The sequence below is a fragment of the Asterias rubens genome, chromosome 13, assembly GCF_902459465.1.
Source record: "Asterias rubens chromosome 13, eAstRub1.3, whole genome shotgun sequence".
Taxonomy (NCBI): domain Eukaryota; kingdom Metazoa; phylum Echinodermata; class Asteroidea; order Forcipulatida; family Asteriidae; genus Asterias; species Asterias rubens.
In genome coordinates, this window is record NC_047074.1 from 11,801,431 (window position 1) to 11,817,927 (window position 16,497).

At 40.0% G+C, this 16,497-nt stretch overlaps 2 protein-coding genes across 2 annotated transcripts; both read right to left on the reverse strand.

The window, feature by feature from the left end:
- Nucleotides 1-1,241: 1,241 nt before the first annotated feature.
- Nucleotides 1,242-7,346, reverse strand: LOC117298798. The gene is made up of 3 exons (XM_033782129.1): nt 7,281-7,346; nt 4,509-4,760; nt 1,242-2,936 (listed from the first exon to the last, which is right to left on the reverse strand). The coding sequence occupies exons 1-3, from the start codon at nt 7,291-7,293 to the stop codon at nt 1,354-1,356; spliced, it is 1,848 nt and encodes a 615-aa protein (XP_033638020.1). The 5' UTR covers nt 7,294-7,346; the 3' UTR covers nt 1,242-1,353.
- A 4,067-nt stretch (nt 7,347-11,413) lies between these two features.
- On the reverse strand, nt 11,414-11,890 carry LOC117298730 (C-type lectin BfL-2-like). The gene has a single exon (XM_033782048.1). It carries the CDS (start codon nt 11,888-11,890, stop codon nt 11,414-11,416), a length of 477 nt encoding a protein of 158 aa, XP_033637939.1.
- Between the last annotated feature and the right edge of the window lie 4,607 nt (nt 11,891-16,497).

Genomic DNA, 16,497 nt, shown 5'->3' on the forward strand with positions numbered 1-16,497 from the left:
ATGAAGACGAGATTGAGACTTAATTCTTTATAAGATAAAATAATCCCCAAAGTTATGCTTATTAATTTTACATCCTTGACATTGTATCAGCGTGCGACTACCGTTTAAAGCACAACGGCGCCCTCTATCGGTTACCCAAATCATTCAACAAACGTTCTATCACCGTAACTTAGTTCCCATGAGTATACTACACATTTTGATTTATTACAGTTATATGTTTAGTTATGAATGGTTTGATTGTAACTAGCCACTTTATAGTTCTTTTTCTTCAGTTTGTCAACTGTGATTTGTCATTTCTTTATATACAATGTAGCTGTTTATCAGTCTCAATCATACAAATTGTTGTTATGCCAATAGCAATATTGGTTTACCAAATGATGCTATTGATTGTTCCCACTATTTGTTCCCATTATTGTGTTATCTTGTGGCGAGACTCTTTGGATCATGAGCAATGGATGACACTTAATCAAATCGAAATAACTATGTGTGTGCTCTTTTGAAAAAATGATTATGTAATGTTTAATGTTTTTGTAAACTGTACATTTCGGTAGCCGCTAAGCCGCTGTATTGCAGTGTTTTAATAAATCATGAATGATAACAATAGTGGCTTTCTCAAATAAGATTTGAACCCCGCTTGTCTCAAGATTCACTACCCCCATGGAACTGATATGAAACTTTTAATTATTATTATTATTATTATTATTAATATTACTTTTTTCGTTTTGTTTTATAAGTTGAAACTGTTGATCATTTTCATAACAAAAGAAAGACTTTTCAGTTTACTTCATTGATTTTCAGTTCACTTAGTATTGGTTTTACTGTCCGGGATAAAACCAGCGATAAACCAATCGCACAACATCGGTTAACAGTATTGTCCAAAGGCCCACACTTCGTATATCACAATTTATATTATAAAATAATGGACACTATTCGTAATTTATTGTCAAAGACAAGTCTTTTCACTTGGTGTATCTCAACATATCATGCATAGAATAACAAACCTGTGAAAGCTTGAGCTCAATTGTTCGTCGAAGTTGCGAGATAATAATAAAATAAAAAAACACCCTTGTCACACGACGTGTGCTTTCAGATGCTTGATTTCGTGCTCAAATTCTAAATCCGAGGTCTTGAAATCAAACTCGTGGAAAATAATTATTACTTCTTTCTCGAAAACTACGCCACCTCAGAGGGAGCCGTTTCTCACAATGTTTTATATTATCAACCCTTTCCCATTACTCGTTACCAAGTGAGGTTTTATGCTAATAATTACTTTGAGTTATTACCAATAGTGTTCACTGTCGTTAACTAATGGCTGCCGATTATGGACGAAACGTCATCTTATAACAATTGCTACTACTTCAGCTTGCACCACTGGGCGAAATGCTTGCAGTTATTCCATACCAAAGAGTACGTGTATGCATCATCCACGATCTTGGATCTGGCTCTCTCGATCACCTTCTCAGGTGGGACACATTTCTGTTCATGATAGATCACTTTATACACGGGTTCGATAAAATCAACCTCCTCTTCGACCACACCCTTGCCGTACGTACTGTGGACAACCCTGACTTTACTCTGGTCTTGAGTGCGGGAGACGACTATGGCATGATGCCGTGGATGAAGTAAGTTGCCGTAAGAAACAATCTGGTCACCCGGGAGCAGCTCTTCAATTCGCACTGCACTGTCGTCCGTACCTATTTGTCTGGCGAGACAACGGCCGATGGGTGCACCTATTAATGAGCCAATGGCTCTTCCGCCAAATGAACCAACTACACCCCCAACAATACTTACAATGAACCCACCAATTGCCGTTCCTATCCCAGGGATAATAAACGTACCTGCCGCGGCGCCCAATGCAGCACCTCCGGCTTGCCCTGCTAAGCCCAACGAAACGGCCAGGCCAGCTCCGCATAATGCCTCTACCACACGCTGGGTAGCAGTTTTCACGAACTCGCTCATTGACAAGCCACCTTTCTCTCTTTTTTGATAATACTCCTTAAGTTCCCAGACACAAACGACACCTTCAAAGACAATCACGACACCAGCTCCTACTACATCAGTGCCCTTGCAAAGCCTCTCAAACAACTCTGCACCACCAACTTTTCCCACAGCCTTCAACCCCTCTTCTACAGAAACACTCCCGACCTGCTGCAAGGATGCTTTGGAACCAGCCTTGACATACTCTTTTGCAACAACACAACCACCCTTGACAACACCCTTGACAACATTTACCAGCGTTTCAGTGACGATCGTTTTGACCTTGTTATAGACCCACATAGTCTGGCAGCTCTCCATGACTCCAATTTTGCAATAGGTACCCAATGCCTCGCAGTTGTCACCCAAAGCCTTGTACCCGGTGTTCCCTAATCTCGATTTGGCACGGGCAATGACGAGCTCTATGGGGTTGGCCTTTGTCATCTCTTCCCCGTACTCGATTTGATACAGTTCATTTGCACCCGATTGGTCACCTAAACTTATATCTTCCTCCATTATCTGCGGTGAAGAACCGCGTGACACATTGTTCCAATGGATCACCTTAAGAAGCCCATTCTCTTTATCGACACCAGATACTATTGCATGATGCCAAATGATGTATGGTCGCTGCCAGGTGATGTGATCGCCCACCTCCAAGATATCTAAAGCATTGTCTAAGTCAATTTTCTTACGTGAACCCTTGACCATAAATGCTGGATTCGTGTCCATGGTTACCTTGAGCTGTTTCTTGAGGACAACTCCGTAAAGTCTGATCCTTGGACGTGTCTTGTCAGTGTCAGGATGAAACAGGAATCTATCTTGGAGCCACTCCTGACCACACGTGGTACAGCAGATCCCTAGGAGTTGAGACTTACCATCTTGTGAGAAGTAACGTCTGAACTTAACGGGATCGCTGTTGCCGCAATTCAAAGTAGTGCATGGTGGAATTCGCTGCAACGTCCCTGCAAGACAAAATGCAGTGATCTAACTACCAAAGACACACAGGTTTAAAGGCTTGCTATTGGCATGCAACTACCAGTACAAACCAATAAAGAGTTCACATAATGGCTGCTAAAAGCACACAAATTGCTTAGCACGAAATTTCTTCCTTGATAAAAACAGGATTATCAACCAAAGTTTCCAAGTGATTTTCAGGATAAGCAAACAACAGCTGAATGATATGCAACAAATGGTTATTTAGTTTGTAATCCTGTAATTGTTGTGCTTAGCAGCTCTATGAAATTGGGCCCAGGTTACTTCATTGTATACACATAATGAATGTTTATGAGTGCAATGGTGCGAATATGTTCATGAGTTGAAAGATGGAATGTTCTATTCAACGAGGCGGAGTTGAATGGAACATTCCAGCTTTCAACGAATGAACATTTTCGCACCATTGCACGAATGAAAAACATTCATTATTTGTTTTATATAACATCCAAGTAGATCTTTGTCATTTTGATTGAAAGATACAACTTTCAAAACAAACAAAGCGTAGGCCTACAATTTTTAATTGTAGAAGCCGAATGCTAGTAATTTTACTAATATGCCTTGCAGTAACACTGCTGCGTTACGACACGCGCACGCAGTGATGTTTTTACTCAGCTTTTTCGTTCCATCCGAAAAGTACCATTGCACGCTGGCAGCGTGCAATGGTACTTTTCGGATGGAACGAAAAAGCACGGTGAGTGACTCAGCGTGTATTGGTACTTTTATTTGCTATCACGTGACAGACAATCCTCCAATCAAATGGCAAGGATCTGCTTGGGTGTTATATAAAATGTTCTATTCAACGAGGCGGAGCCGAGCTGAATGGAACATTCCAGCTTTCAACGAATGAACATTTTCGCACCATTGCACGAATGAAAAACATTCATTATTTGTTTTATATAACATCCAAGTAGATCTTTGTCATTTTGATTGAAAGATACAACTTTCAAAACAAACAAAGCGTAGGCCTACAATTTTTAATTGTAGAAGCCGAATGCTAGTAATGTTACTAATATGCCTTGCAGTAACACTGCTGCGCTACCAAAGACACGCGCACGCAGTGATGTTTTTACTCAGCTTTTTCGTTCCATCCGAAAAGTACCATTGCACGCTGGCAGCGTGCAATGGTACTTTTCGGATGGAACGAAGAAGCACGGTGAGTGACTCAGCGTGTATTGGTACTTGTATTTGCTATCACGTGACGGACAATCCTCCAATCAAATGGCAAGGATCTGCTTGGGTGTTATATAATTATCGTTAATGCGCGCATCATCAGAACTGCGTAAACAATGGTACCGCTTAACTCAGCTGCCACGTAGCATTCCAAAGTATTCTATTGAAGCCGCAAAGCCAATGTAAACGTAAACTATATTCAATTTTAATGGGGGACTTTGAGGCGCTAAGTGGCAGCAGACTTACCAGGTAACTTCCCATTGTTTACGTAGTTCTGAGCATTCACACATTATCGAGAACAATGAATTTTACCTGGTAAGTCTGCTGCCACCAAGGGTCCTGAAAGTCTCCCATTATACTACTTGACTTACCAAGTTCATTAGCAACTTCAATGTCCACTGCTTGGAGAGCTTTTGCCAAGGTCTCAAGAGGATTGGCCCCGTTGAACTTCACCCTCCAGTTGGCCAGCATCTGACGTGCCTGCTCCCTCCGTCTCGGGAAGCTTTTCTGAATATTCAGGCAGTCCTCATTGTTGAAGCCGAGGTAGAGAGCCAGCTCTGGCCATGATTCTCGGACTTTTTGTTTTTGTGCTACCCTTAAAATGGTCTCATTGTCCAGAATTTCTACACCGAGAAATAGTAAAGAGATAACTGTACAGAGTACACATAATAAAAGTGGTGTGTGTGTGCTATTTTAGTTAGAGGGTCGTGAAGTGCTTTCAAGTAGGTTGTTTCAACCAAAGTGCATAGTTCCGTAAAACTAAAGCAGCATCTTTGAAGTTCCTGCATTTGTGAACAACTGTACCAATGGGACTTTGTGACGCTAGGTGGCAGCAGACTTACCAGGAAAATTTGCCATAGACCTTATCGCAAATACCAATGCGCAAGCGCAGACTGTTGAATGAGGTGCATTGTGGGTTATATATGGATCAAATTTGGATACCAGCTAGACCGTATTGCACCTAATTCCAAGCTTTACGCGCGCGCCCCGGTATTTGCGAAAAGGTCTATTGTTTTCTTAGTTCTGTGCGTGCGCACATGATCGAGAACAATAGATTTTACCTGGTAAGTCTGTTGCCACCAATCGCCACACGAAGTTGTGTGCTTTCAGATGCTTGATTTCGAGACCTCAATTCTAAATATTTAAATCTGAGGTCTCGAAGTCAAATTCGTGGCAAATTACTTCTTTCTCGAAAACTACTCCACTTCAGTGGGAGCTGTTTCTCACAATGTTTTAAACTATCAAACTCTCCCCATTTCTCGTTACCAAGTAAGGTTTTATGCTAATAATTATTTTGAGTAATTACCAATAGTGTCCACTGACTTTGTGGGTTTCAATGTTGTTCTGTACTTACCGAGCTCCAAGTCCTTCACGGCACCCACACACACCTGTATGTTTTAAAAACTAATATTCCCGTTCGGCTTCGCTAACAAAAACAAGATGCACCCTCATAGTTTTCTCATAATTCGATTTAAGTTATGCAAAAATAACAGCTGAGTTTTGAGCTGCCCCCCTTTGGTTATATGGAAATTCGTGATACTTATAAAAATCAGACAGTGTATTCTAATGTTTACTGAGCTGTGTACACATCGTAATGGGGGGCACGAAGTTCAAGGATGCTTGCTATCAAGCATACCAATATTGTTACCAGGGCCGACGAAAAAAATAAAATAAAAAATAAACAGCCCCAACAAACTAACAAACACCCCAACAACCCAACACCCCGACAACAAACACCCTAACAAACATAAAAATAAAATAAAATAAAATAAAATAAAAGATTCTGATAACAATAACATAAAATAAAAGTTGTCAAAGTGTTGATATTTTATTGGACATGACAAATGAAATCGAATCAAGTCTGAAGAAGAAAAAAAAATTGGTAGGCCTACATACACTGCAAAAACGTTGGACAAATCATTTGTTGGGCAAAGTAACTTCAACAATTATTGGTCGATAATTGCCCAACAAAACCAATATTGGTGTTGGACAAACATTTTGTTTGCCAATTTTTTGTTTAAACAGTGGAACAACATTTGGGCAAGTGTTGGGCAAATAATTCGTAATCTGAATTTATCATAACTGTTGGTTACACTTTTGTTTATTTATTGGAGCAACTTTTTTGGTAATTTTAGTTAATTTCGATTGTTGGTTAACATGATGCACATAAGTTGGTCAAAATCATCCGATCATGCGCACTACGATCAAAGAGTTGCCCAAAAGTTGGGCAAGGTATGAAAAAACATAACGATATTTTCCAACATGGCGAGTGGAGGAGTGGCTGTGACGAGCGGGGTTTTCCAGTAGATATAGATCAAATTTGAAGGTTAGTTTTTAACTAAATATCTATTCAGTCGTACATAGTCGTGCAGTTGCAGAGGGAGCAACAAAGTGACACTACTGTTGAATGCGTTTCAGTTTTTAGTTTCAGTTTTATCATGCCATTATGAGCAACGCCGGTTGTGGCATGTATGCGTGTGCTTGCGCTGCAACTGTCACGACTGTGTACAACAACTGAACAGGAAACAAACTATATTTTAGTTAAAAACTAACCTTCCAAAGCATCTACGAACCACTGAGCACCCTCTCGATTTTGAGAAAGATGCCAAGGCCTTGGAAGGTCACAGCTCACCACCGTTTGCCGTCGTGGAAAATATATTTTCTATGCCTGCTTGTATGACGTATCAAAGAAGAAACTGTAAATCAAAGGGTTAAATACATTCACCATGTGTTGGATACCACCGAAAAGGGTTAAATCATTAATAAAATCATCGCCCAATTAGTGGGTTATTGATAATATATTAAATACCCAGAAAATGGGTAAACAAAAAATTACCCAACTGTTGGTTACCAAAATATACCCAACTATTGATGAGGAAATATTACCCAATTATTTGGCAATCAGAGTGCCTAACTTTGATGGGTAATATTTTGCCCAAAAATTGGAGGAGTTCACTATTCGCCCTTAATTGGGTAAAAAGTGTGGCATTTTTTACCAAATTTGTTTACAGTGTACTCTCCCCTTGAACAATTTTTTTTAATGGCATCCGTAAAGTCGTGCCGTTTGACAACATGGTGCCAGAAATGAAATGAAAACTCAAACAATGTACAATATTAACAAAGTTTAAATAGCCTTATACTACCTTGGTCTTCCATGATGAACTGTTGGTTTTGTTTTTTAGTCCACGAAGTGCTCTAACCCTTCTTGTTGTTCGGCCCTTTGGGATCCACTTGCATTGTGTACTGCAAGCTGCCTATGCTTCCTTTGATAAACTCAATGTTTTAACATTTGGACCGGAACATGGGGACCAGATAGCCAGGCTTCATCTAATGGAATTTCCAAATTATATTTTTAGATGCAAGGTCAAGACTTGGTTCAAAGCACTCCAGTTGTGCAGTCACAAAAACATAAGTATCACAGTGGGCGCTATCATTACTGCAACGAGGCGCTACCACAACCAAGACTACGCCGATTAAAAACATTAATTTTTGAAACGAAATTATCGGAGAATTAGAGGACACACTGGTTGCTTCCAGAGAGCCACACACTCAGAATTGTAAACACGACGTAGTATAATAATAATTAAAAAGAAAAGAAGAAAAAAATCAATGTCTCTAGTTTCCAGTTCACAGTCGGTTAAAGCCATTGGACCCTTTCGGTACAGAAAAAAAAAGAAAAAAGTTCACAGATTTACAAATAACTTACAGGGTTTACAGAAGGTAATGGTGAAAGACTTCTCTTGAAATATTAGTCCATGAAATGCTGTACTTTTTGAGAAAACGGTAAAACAATATAAATTCTCGTTAGCGAGAATTACGGAATTGGTTATAAACCCATGTCATGACACGGCGAAACGCGCAAAAACAGGAGTGGGTTTTCCCGTTATTTTCTCCCGACTCCGATGTCCGATTGAGCCTAAATTTCAACAGGATTGTTATTTTATATATAAGTTGTGATACACGAAGTGTGGGACTTGGACAATACTGTTTACCGAAAGTGTATAATGGCTTTAATCTTTGGAAACCGCCTCATAATTATAAGTGGTTCAAAATAAATCAAAGAAAAAGATGTTATTTTGTTACTAAACGAAATGTTGGTTCTTTTTTATGTGCGTTATTATTTATAGGCGTTCTTATTATTTACACAAGTGCGGCAAAGCCACTAACAAAATAGTTGGTTTAGTGTTTGGCAACGCAAAGTCAAAAAAAATGCCATCACCACACAAAAGGTAATAATATTTTGTTCAAAAACATTTTTTGTTGAAACTATTTTTTTTCTTCTTCAGAGTTTTAAAGCCATTGGACCCTTTCGGTAAACAGGATATCAATGTCCAAGGCACACACTTCGTGTATCACATTTATATATAAAATAAAAAAACTTTTTTGTTAGGAAAAAGTACATAATACCCTTTAACAAACAATAAACAAACAAACAAAACTTACATTTACAACCAAAAAGTTGGTTGACATTTCTTTTTTTAGACACAGGTCTGTGTGTTCCCGTAAAGTTGCAGCAATACATAGGCCCTTTTCGAAACCACGGCTTCGGCCCCAGATTCGGCTCGGGCTTATAGCTTGGCGCTCGCAGTTGTTTTGAAAATAATTGCGCGTGCTTTGCGTGTGCGCTCAGAGCTTCAAGCGAGAGGACGGAGCCTGAAGCTGAATCCAAAGCAGTGGATTCGAAAACGGCCATAGAAAAACACGGTCGTGTATTTTTGACAAAAGGTGATGCAAAAAGTAGATGGCAAACACGTCCCTCGTCAATAGAACCTCTTTTGTTGATACAAAACGTAATGGTTGGCATTGGCGACCGAATGTTTATAATACACTCAATCGTATAAACAGATCTTTTAATCAAATTCACAATTATTATTTCTAAAAACTGTTAATGAAATAAAATACCTCCCATAATTAGTTGATTTCTTTTCAACACAATTAGCACATTTTGTCTAACATTGTTACAAACAGTAGCGATCTGTCTATGACTTAATTTGATGAATTGTCCATAGTTTTCCAACCAGGGTTGGCAAAAACTCGGGCTGTGACGTTGCAAAGGAAATGTATATGCATGGTGATACCCGTACCTTATGACCATGGTTTCTTCCGTGGTCCCGATAGCCTGTTCCATGCTAACATGTGAGTGTAAAGCGCATAGGGGAACCAGTGACACTGTAGCAATACCGTCACGGTGCCGATGGTTGACTAGACTTCAAAACAAGTCGTTTGAGTGCGTACGTCTCTGCGCATTATACGTTGCTGGTCAGTAATCGACTAAAAATGTGTGCACTCAAAATTGCTCCTGGTTTTGTAATTGTACGCCCTCTATAATATGTAAAGGTTTAGGGATATTAATGACACTAGCTCTGTGTTCTGTTTTGATGATACACCTGTGCAATAGGACAATGATTACAAAAAAGTGTGACCAATCACATGGGTTTTAATTTTGAATTGCTCTGCCATTGGTGTATCCAAATGGGGGGGGGGGGGTGTTATGCAAATTAGATGTGTAGATGACCAGACCGTCCTCAACACATATACGCCTTAGTCTCGTTTCAAAACGTTCGTGCGCAGAAGGTTTTTTCTTCATGGGAGGCGGTCCAAACGAAAACGGAACAAAGATCGACTCATACCAGTAGATGAACCCACACGAAACAAATAGTTGTAACATTTAAGCTTCTGAAAAAAAATGATTATGTTCCGTTCTTTCTGTTTTGTTTCAAGGCTTAGCAACAAGGAAGTGAAAAGAGAGGATTCATGTAGGCAAGAGGCTAGAATAATAATGCGTTGTCTTCCTTTTTGCTTGACAATTAAGAACAAAACTAATTCTCTTAATAATGTTCTCTAACGATGCAGAAACTGGTGGTCAACCTGGTGGGGTTGAACAGTTCTGTCGACAACAAAGGCTTCTATGTAAAGGCACTGGAAATCACTCCAAATATTTCTAGACTGAATCCATTTTAAGGCATCTGAAAGCACACAATAATGTGTGCGACTTTGATGATCAATATTGTGTCAACATTTTCACAGACTTGTGTTAGATTACAACAATTGAGAATACATGTACTAGTCTTTGGCATTTACCAAAGGAGTACGACCCATGATTTCACCAAACTCTTCCCAACTAGGGTTAAAAAGTGGTCCCAAAATATAAAAAAATATCACAAGGGTAAGTCCAGCACCACAAATTGATATAAACAAATCACAAGGTGTACGTCGAGCATTTTCATAAAATTGTTGCTAAAACTAAAAAAACAATCACTAGGGGTGTTTGCTTAAAAGTTCACAAGGGGGTTAAGTTTCGCATTTGTTATCGAAAATTTAAACGTTACAAGGGTTAACTCCAGCATTTAGATCAACATTTTGCCCCCCCCCTCCCCCCCCCTCTATAAAAATAATTTAAAAAAAATAAGGATGAGATCCAGCATTTTTATCAAAATTTTTATCAATGGTTTGCCCCCCAAAAAATTGAAGGGGGTAGTCCAGATTATAGGAGGGGTGAGTCCAAGTTGTAGGCAAAAAAATGAAAATATCGCAAAAAGTTATTGTTGTATTTTTTTTTTTCAAATATTTGACAGAAGGTGTGGGCCTTAGTTGAGCATTTTTTTATTTTATTTTTTTTGCAGAAAATGAAACATTGTAAGAGGGAATTACAAATCAGAATTTAAAAAAATAAATACCAAAAAGGAAAAAAATCACAATTTTTTTTTTAGTAAGGTACAAAATTGTGCAACCCTTACCCTCACCCTAAACCTTGGGTAGGCTAAGTCCAGCATTTTTATCAAAATAATTACAAGAGGTAACTATAGATTTTTTAGAAAGTTTAGGCCAAAAAAGCAATAATTTTAATAAAATCACAACGAGTATGACCTGCATTTTTGTGTCAAACATTGCTAGGGGTAACTAAAGTATATAATTTTTATAAAATTTAAGAACAAAGTAGTTCAGAGGGGCAACATGGCGTCTTTAAGTATTGCTTCACAGGGTTGAAAGAAGTCAAATGCAGGGTGTTGTAAACGGGTTATTATGGATGCACAGCAGAGAGAGAGAAAATGGCGTCTTCCACTCGTACTTCACAGTGTTCAACAAATAAAATACAGGGTGCTGAAAACTTGGATATGGATGCCAAGCTGAGAGGGGCAAGATGGCGTCCTCCGCTAGTGCAGAGGGACAAGATGGCGTCCTCCACTAGTGCTTTACATGGGGTGATGTTTTTGGCTAAACCACTCTGATATAAACTGTATCGTGGCGTGTGGTGTCAGATCTGAAACCCTGAAAGTTATTTCGTATACTTTCCAGGAATCTTGCAGATGAAGGGATACGGGTTGTCGCATCCGCGGTCATTCCAGTGTGTCGAGAGCTTCAAAACGGCACAGTCTTCTCCATTTCTAGTCGGTTCTGCTGCATCCCAATCGGTATACCGAGATGTGATGCCGTCAACCCAGTAATAGTCATCGGTCGTGTGGTTCAGGACGAAGCCAATCCTGATGTCATTCTGCCCAGACGGTTTCGTGTATTCCTCGATGAAGTCTTCTTCTTGGTCATCAGTGACTGAGACAAGGTGGGCGTCCCGTCTTCCTCTTGAGAGACTCTTGCAGTATCCCTCAGCCTCCCAGAAGGACTTGGGAACATCGACTAGGAGATAACAGAATCCTCTGAAGGATTGCCAAGGCAGACTGCATTCCGAACAGTACTGAGAAGGTGTCGCCAAGAGTGCAAATGAGAGACATAGCAAGAGAGCTGACTTAATCGCCATTTTGAAGACAGCTCCAAATCTGCGAAAACCGGGTGTTGCAAGATGGATTCCAAGCTTACAGGGGCAATGTCGTCCACTAGTGCGACACAGGGTTACGGAAGTAAAATACACTCCTTAACCAGCTTGAAATCAGCTCCAAATCTGCGAAAACAGGGTGTTGTATAAAAAAAGATGGATGCCAAGCTCAGAGGGGCAAAATGGCGTTGTTCACTAGTGCGTCACAGGGTTTAGGAAGTCGAATAATCACTATAACGAAACTAGCTTGATATCGGCTCAAAGTCTGTGAATACAGTGTGTTGTAAACTGGGGTGTTAATGCCAAGCTGAGGGGGACAAGATGGCGTCCTCCACTAGTGCTTCAAGAAGTCAATAAATGCACTCAAAGAACCAACCCAGCTGCAGACGTCATGGAGAATCAGTTTAATCACAATGTGATATTTTGTTAAAATAGCGAGGAGATGAGATCAGAAGGTGCATGTAAAAATGATATTCGGTGAAACCTCTGCGTATCGGGGACGGACTCGTCAACTGCTGATTGCATTTCAAGATCAATCAAACGATGATGATGTTGATATTATACTTCAGTGATGACCGACTGTAGAGATGAGATTCAGTCAGTGTATTTGGCTTTTCTTTGTAAAATGTAATTAAAAGTGGATTTTGAAAGGGAAGCGTGGTTCACTGCAGCCGCTATCAAACTGCTGTCATTATTAGGTTAATTGGTGAGAATGAAGCTGCACAGAGGAGTTGTCCTTTAGTGGACTTATGACTGCAACAGTTTAAGGGAAGGTATAGGCATTATTGTTTGGGGAGGAAATTAATGGATTTCAACCTATATCAACCTATATCAACCAGTGACATGTTATTAATTTTGGTTTTTTACCCATATACACCGATGTGTATTAGCACTGTATACTCAGTACTTCCCGAGTCCTGTGAAACAAATATCACAGGCATGTTACTCGGGTGGGATTCGAACCCACGACCCTTGCAATTCTAGAGCAGTGTCTTAGACTACCGAGGTTGCCCGGTAGCTATAGAGGCAGTTCGAATCCTATGTTTTGGCAGCGGGTACCGCATGTTAAATACATGTAACTTTAAAGTGGGGCAATTTCTTTAAAGTGGGGGCCCAGGGGCACGTTTTTATGGTGGGGTCGTTTTTTGCATATTTTATATTGTATTATAAAATTTTGGGTAGGGGGATTCGGCTGGCACGATCTCATTTCCGAGGGACCTACTGTGTATTTTTCCTTGGGGGCTCCAGTGGTCACTAAAACATTGTGGGACCACCTGTCACAGCCAGATCCTCAAAACCCCTTAAAGTGGAAAACAAAGACCAACCACGGTGTTCTAAGGGATGTATGTATTATGAGCGACTTGTTTTATTTGCGTCAGTTAAAACAATTTTTAAGCGAGGATGGGGGTCTGCAAAATGATAACATGTTCCTCTTTTCTATTTCAGACAAAAACATTTTCTGGAGGATCAGTATGTACTTTACTGTGAGTGAAATTTTTTAATGCAACCATTAACATTTTAACAAAAAAGTTTTGATTTTTACAAAGTCTAAACACTGTCTTTAAAGACTATTTTGAGGCCTTGAATGCGTGCATTGTAATGGGAAACTTTAGACTATCTGCCAATCACCAAGAGAGGGCGCTCTTCACCAGGTTATGTCAACAACTTGGGAATAGGAGAAGCATGAGTGACGGTCACTGACAGCAAATACCTTGTGTTTTGCGTGTTTTTGATTTTGTATTTTGGATTGAGCCAAACTGTATTTTGTTTTTCATAACACATTGCCAGCATAAACCGAACTGTTCTGGAACAGGACGTACTGGACACGAGTTCCCCAAGGATAACAAGCGATGTGCATGAGTTTTTGGGAGTGTTTCTTCTAATTAGCAAAAATTCCAAAATGCTGACCTACCAAAAATTGAGAAGAAATCTGAAGTTTAGTTGTATGACAATGTATCTGATTTAATTTTCAAGAGGCTGAGAGACTTCTAAATATTTTTTGAGTACTTTTGAATTTTTAGCATTTACCATTGTTTGCTATAGGAGTTGTGCACCCTTACCTGGTAGGTCTGCTGCCCTCTAGTGGCAGAGCTTTCAAAAAGTCTCCCATTATTAGGAAAAGTGAAAATTCGTTTGAACAACCAAGTAAAACGCCAGCCGCTTTGGGTAAACCGAAACCTTGGCTCAGAAGATAATCCATGTTTTTATTTTTTTTATTGGGTAGTCTCCTGTCGTTAAAATCCAAGGCCATGGAGTTCCGAGCTATAGTGTTAACACCATTTTAAATAATTTGTTTAAAGTAATTTTGAGAAGGTTACCCTTTAATTTGCATGGCCCTATATGGTTTTACCGAAAGATTTATTATTTTTGTAGATGGGCGGCGTTTTAAAAACAACGCTGTTTTAAAAAACGAAAAACATACAAACATTTTCGTGCAACGGGCAATTGCAAAACAAATCGCAAGAAAAATTGTTTATAATTAGTTGATCGACGTAAAATAATGTCGGTGTTTAGCTTTTAATTGACTGTAATTTGACTAGTAAGTTCCAAATAGTTGATTTGGGAAGGCTAAAGTTGTACTTTTTAAGTGACTTGACCACGCTTGAGTCAAATTAATCCAGCAACAGTCAACATTTTGTTAAAGGCACTGGACACCAATGGTATTTACTCCAAATAATGCTTTGCATAAAAACTTACTGGCTACACGAGCAATGTCTTGATGGTAAAAAAAAAAACATTGTGAGAAACTGCTCCTCTACAGTAACGTGGTTTTTGAGAGAGAAGTAATGTCTTACTTAAATAAATAAAATCTTATCCTTTTTTTTGCCAAAAAGGAGTTCTATTTCACTGTTTTCTTGTAACTTTGATGACCAATTGAGGTTAAACTTTCAAAGGTTTGTTATTTATGTTGTGCATGTGTTGGGATACACCAAGTGAGGATACTGGTCTATCAAAAGGTGTCCATGGGTGGATTTCTTAAATAGTTAGGACTAGCCTAAATTATGACTAGTTGTATAAGAGATATTAAAAACTTAATGCTCGAGATAAGACTTGTCTTAACTCGAGATAAACCTAGTCTTAACTCGAGATAAGACTAGTCCTATACTTAGTAAAATCCACCCCAGTGTATTCAGGTGTCGTGAATAGTTCACACGTTTCGACAAGATGACCTTACCGAGACCTAAGGATGACAAAAATGTCTTTCACTTTCAACTTCTATTGTTTTAGAATCTTTGTGTAGTTGCATATTGAATCATACACCGCTGCACTTTCTCTATAAAGCATGATGAGCTTACTCTAGACGTTGAAGAACATTGTGGGAACATTTTACACGTCATGGTATACCTTGAGACGTTATTGTGGATGGAGTTAAACTTGGCTTCAAAAGTTTTCCCTCGTCGTACCTGAAGAAGTTCTCTTCATGCACAAACGATTTGGAGTTTTGGTACGTCGATTCGCCAGAGTAATACCCGTTGTGTTGCAGGTCAACTTTGATCCTATTTCCGTACACGAGAAGTTCCACACGGTGGTTTGCGAATTACAACCAACTGCAAGGTAGTTCTTCCCGGCTTCTCGAACCAGAAGTGTGTCCAGAAGAATTGTTTGTAAATGTTATCTCGAGAAATTTTCGAGAAAGACTCAAGAAAGATTCGTTTAGGGGGCAAGACGTCAGAGTCCGTTGACTATTATTTTGCGGTTGAAGCATACAAAACACTCCACTGCGAATGTTCTCTGGAGATAGAGCGATTGTGAATATAGAAGAATCACTGACTGCTAGTGTCGAAACGTCAGGCCACTTGCAAGTTAGTTTGTTTGGTATGACACACTGCGATTGCAAGAGTCACATCAGTTTGACGGCTTGTGCTTTGTATACAACTGTGAAAGTTCCTGCCGTCGATTTCACCAAACTCTGCCTAGCTTATAGAATTAATCTTAGGACTTAAGACGAGTTAAGTTCCGTAACGGAAGACGTTAGGACGCATTGAACTCATCCTAAGATAGGACAGGTTTACTCGTCCTACCTCTCGGTAGGTTTAATCCTAGCGTTTCGTGAACTCAGCCGCTCAGGTCTTCAATAACAGGTGGTAGCTACATTAGGATAAACTGTCATGGCATTCACAGCGACTGATGATACAAGTTCTTATCCAATGGACATGACAACACCGGTAACTCCACTGCTGGACGCTCTGTGGCAATGGCTTCTAGTCGAACCTTGGAGGGTGGCGATCGTAGCCGGGATCCCCTGCGTCCTCATCGTCCTGATCTCCATCGCCATAGCGTGCTGCATGACCAAGAGGAGAGGGTACTACCAAGCATCGACGAAGGACACAGCGGACGAGGACGCAGATTCGAAGGGTCTCCCCTCGGTGGTCAACGGTGCCCTGGAAATGATCACCATCGTCCCCTCTGAGACTGCCACGATGGAGGGCGTCGAGGAGGCTGCTGCAGAGCACCAAACCACCGCCGAGGAATCTGCTCATCCAGCCATGGATGAGTCACTCAAACTTCGGTCTTTCCTCGGAGAACGAGACGAGACTTCTATAGGAGGTCCCCCTGTATCCCCCACCACCGGCAGCCCGGGCAACGAAGAC

Excerpts from the sequence above, each read along its gene's own strand:
- LOC117298798 (XM_033782129.1), bottom strand. Across the intron at positions 2,937-4,508 it reads TGAAGTTGCTAATGAACTTG|GGACGTTGCAGCGAATTCCA; the intron begins GTAAGTCAAGTA and ends TTTGTCTTGCAG.
- LOC117298730 (XM_033782048.1), bottom strand. The coding sequence starts at position 11,890 with ATGGCGATTAAGTCAGCTCTCTTGCTATGTCTCTCATTTGCACTCTTG.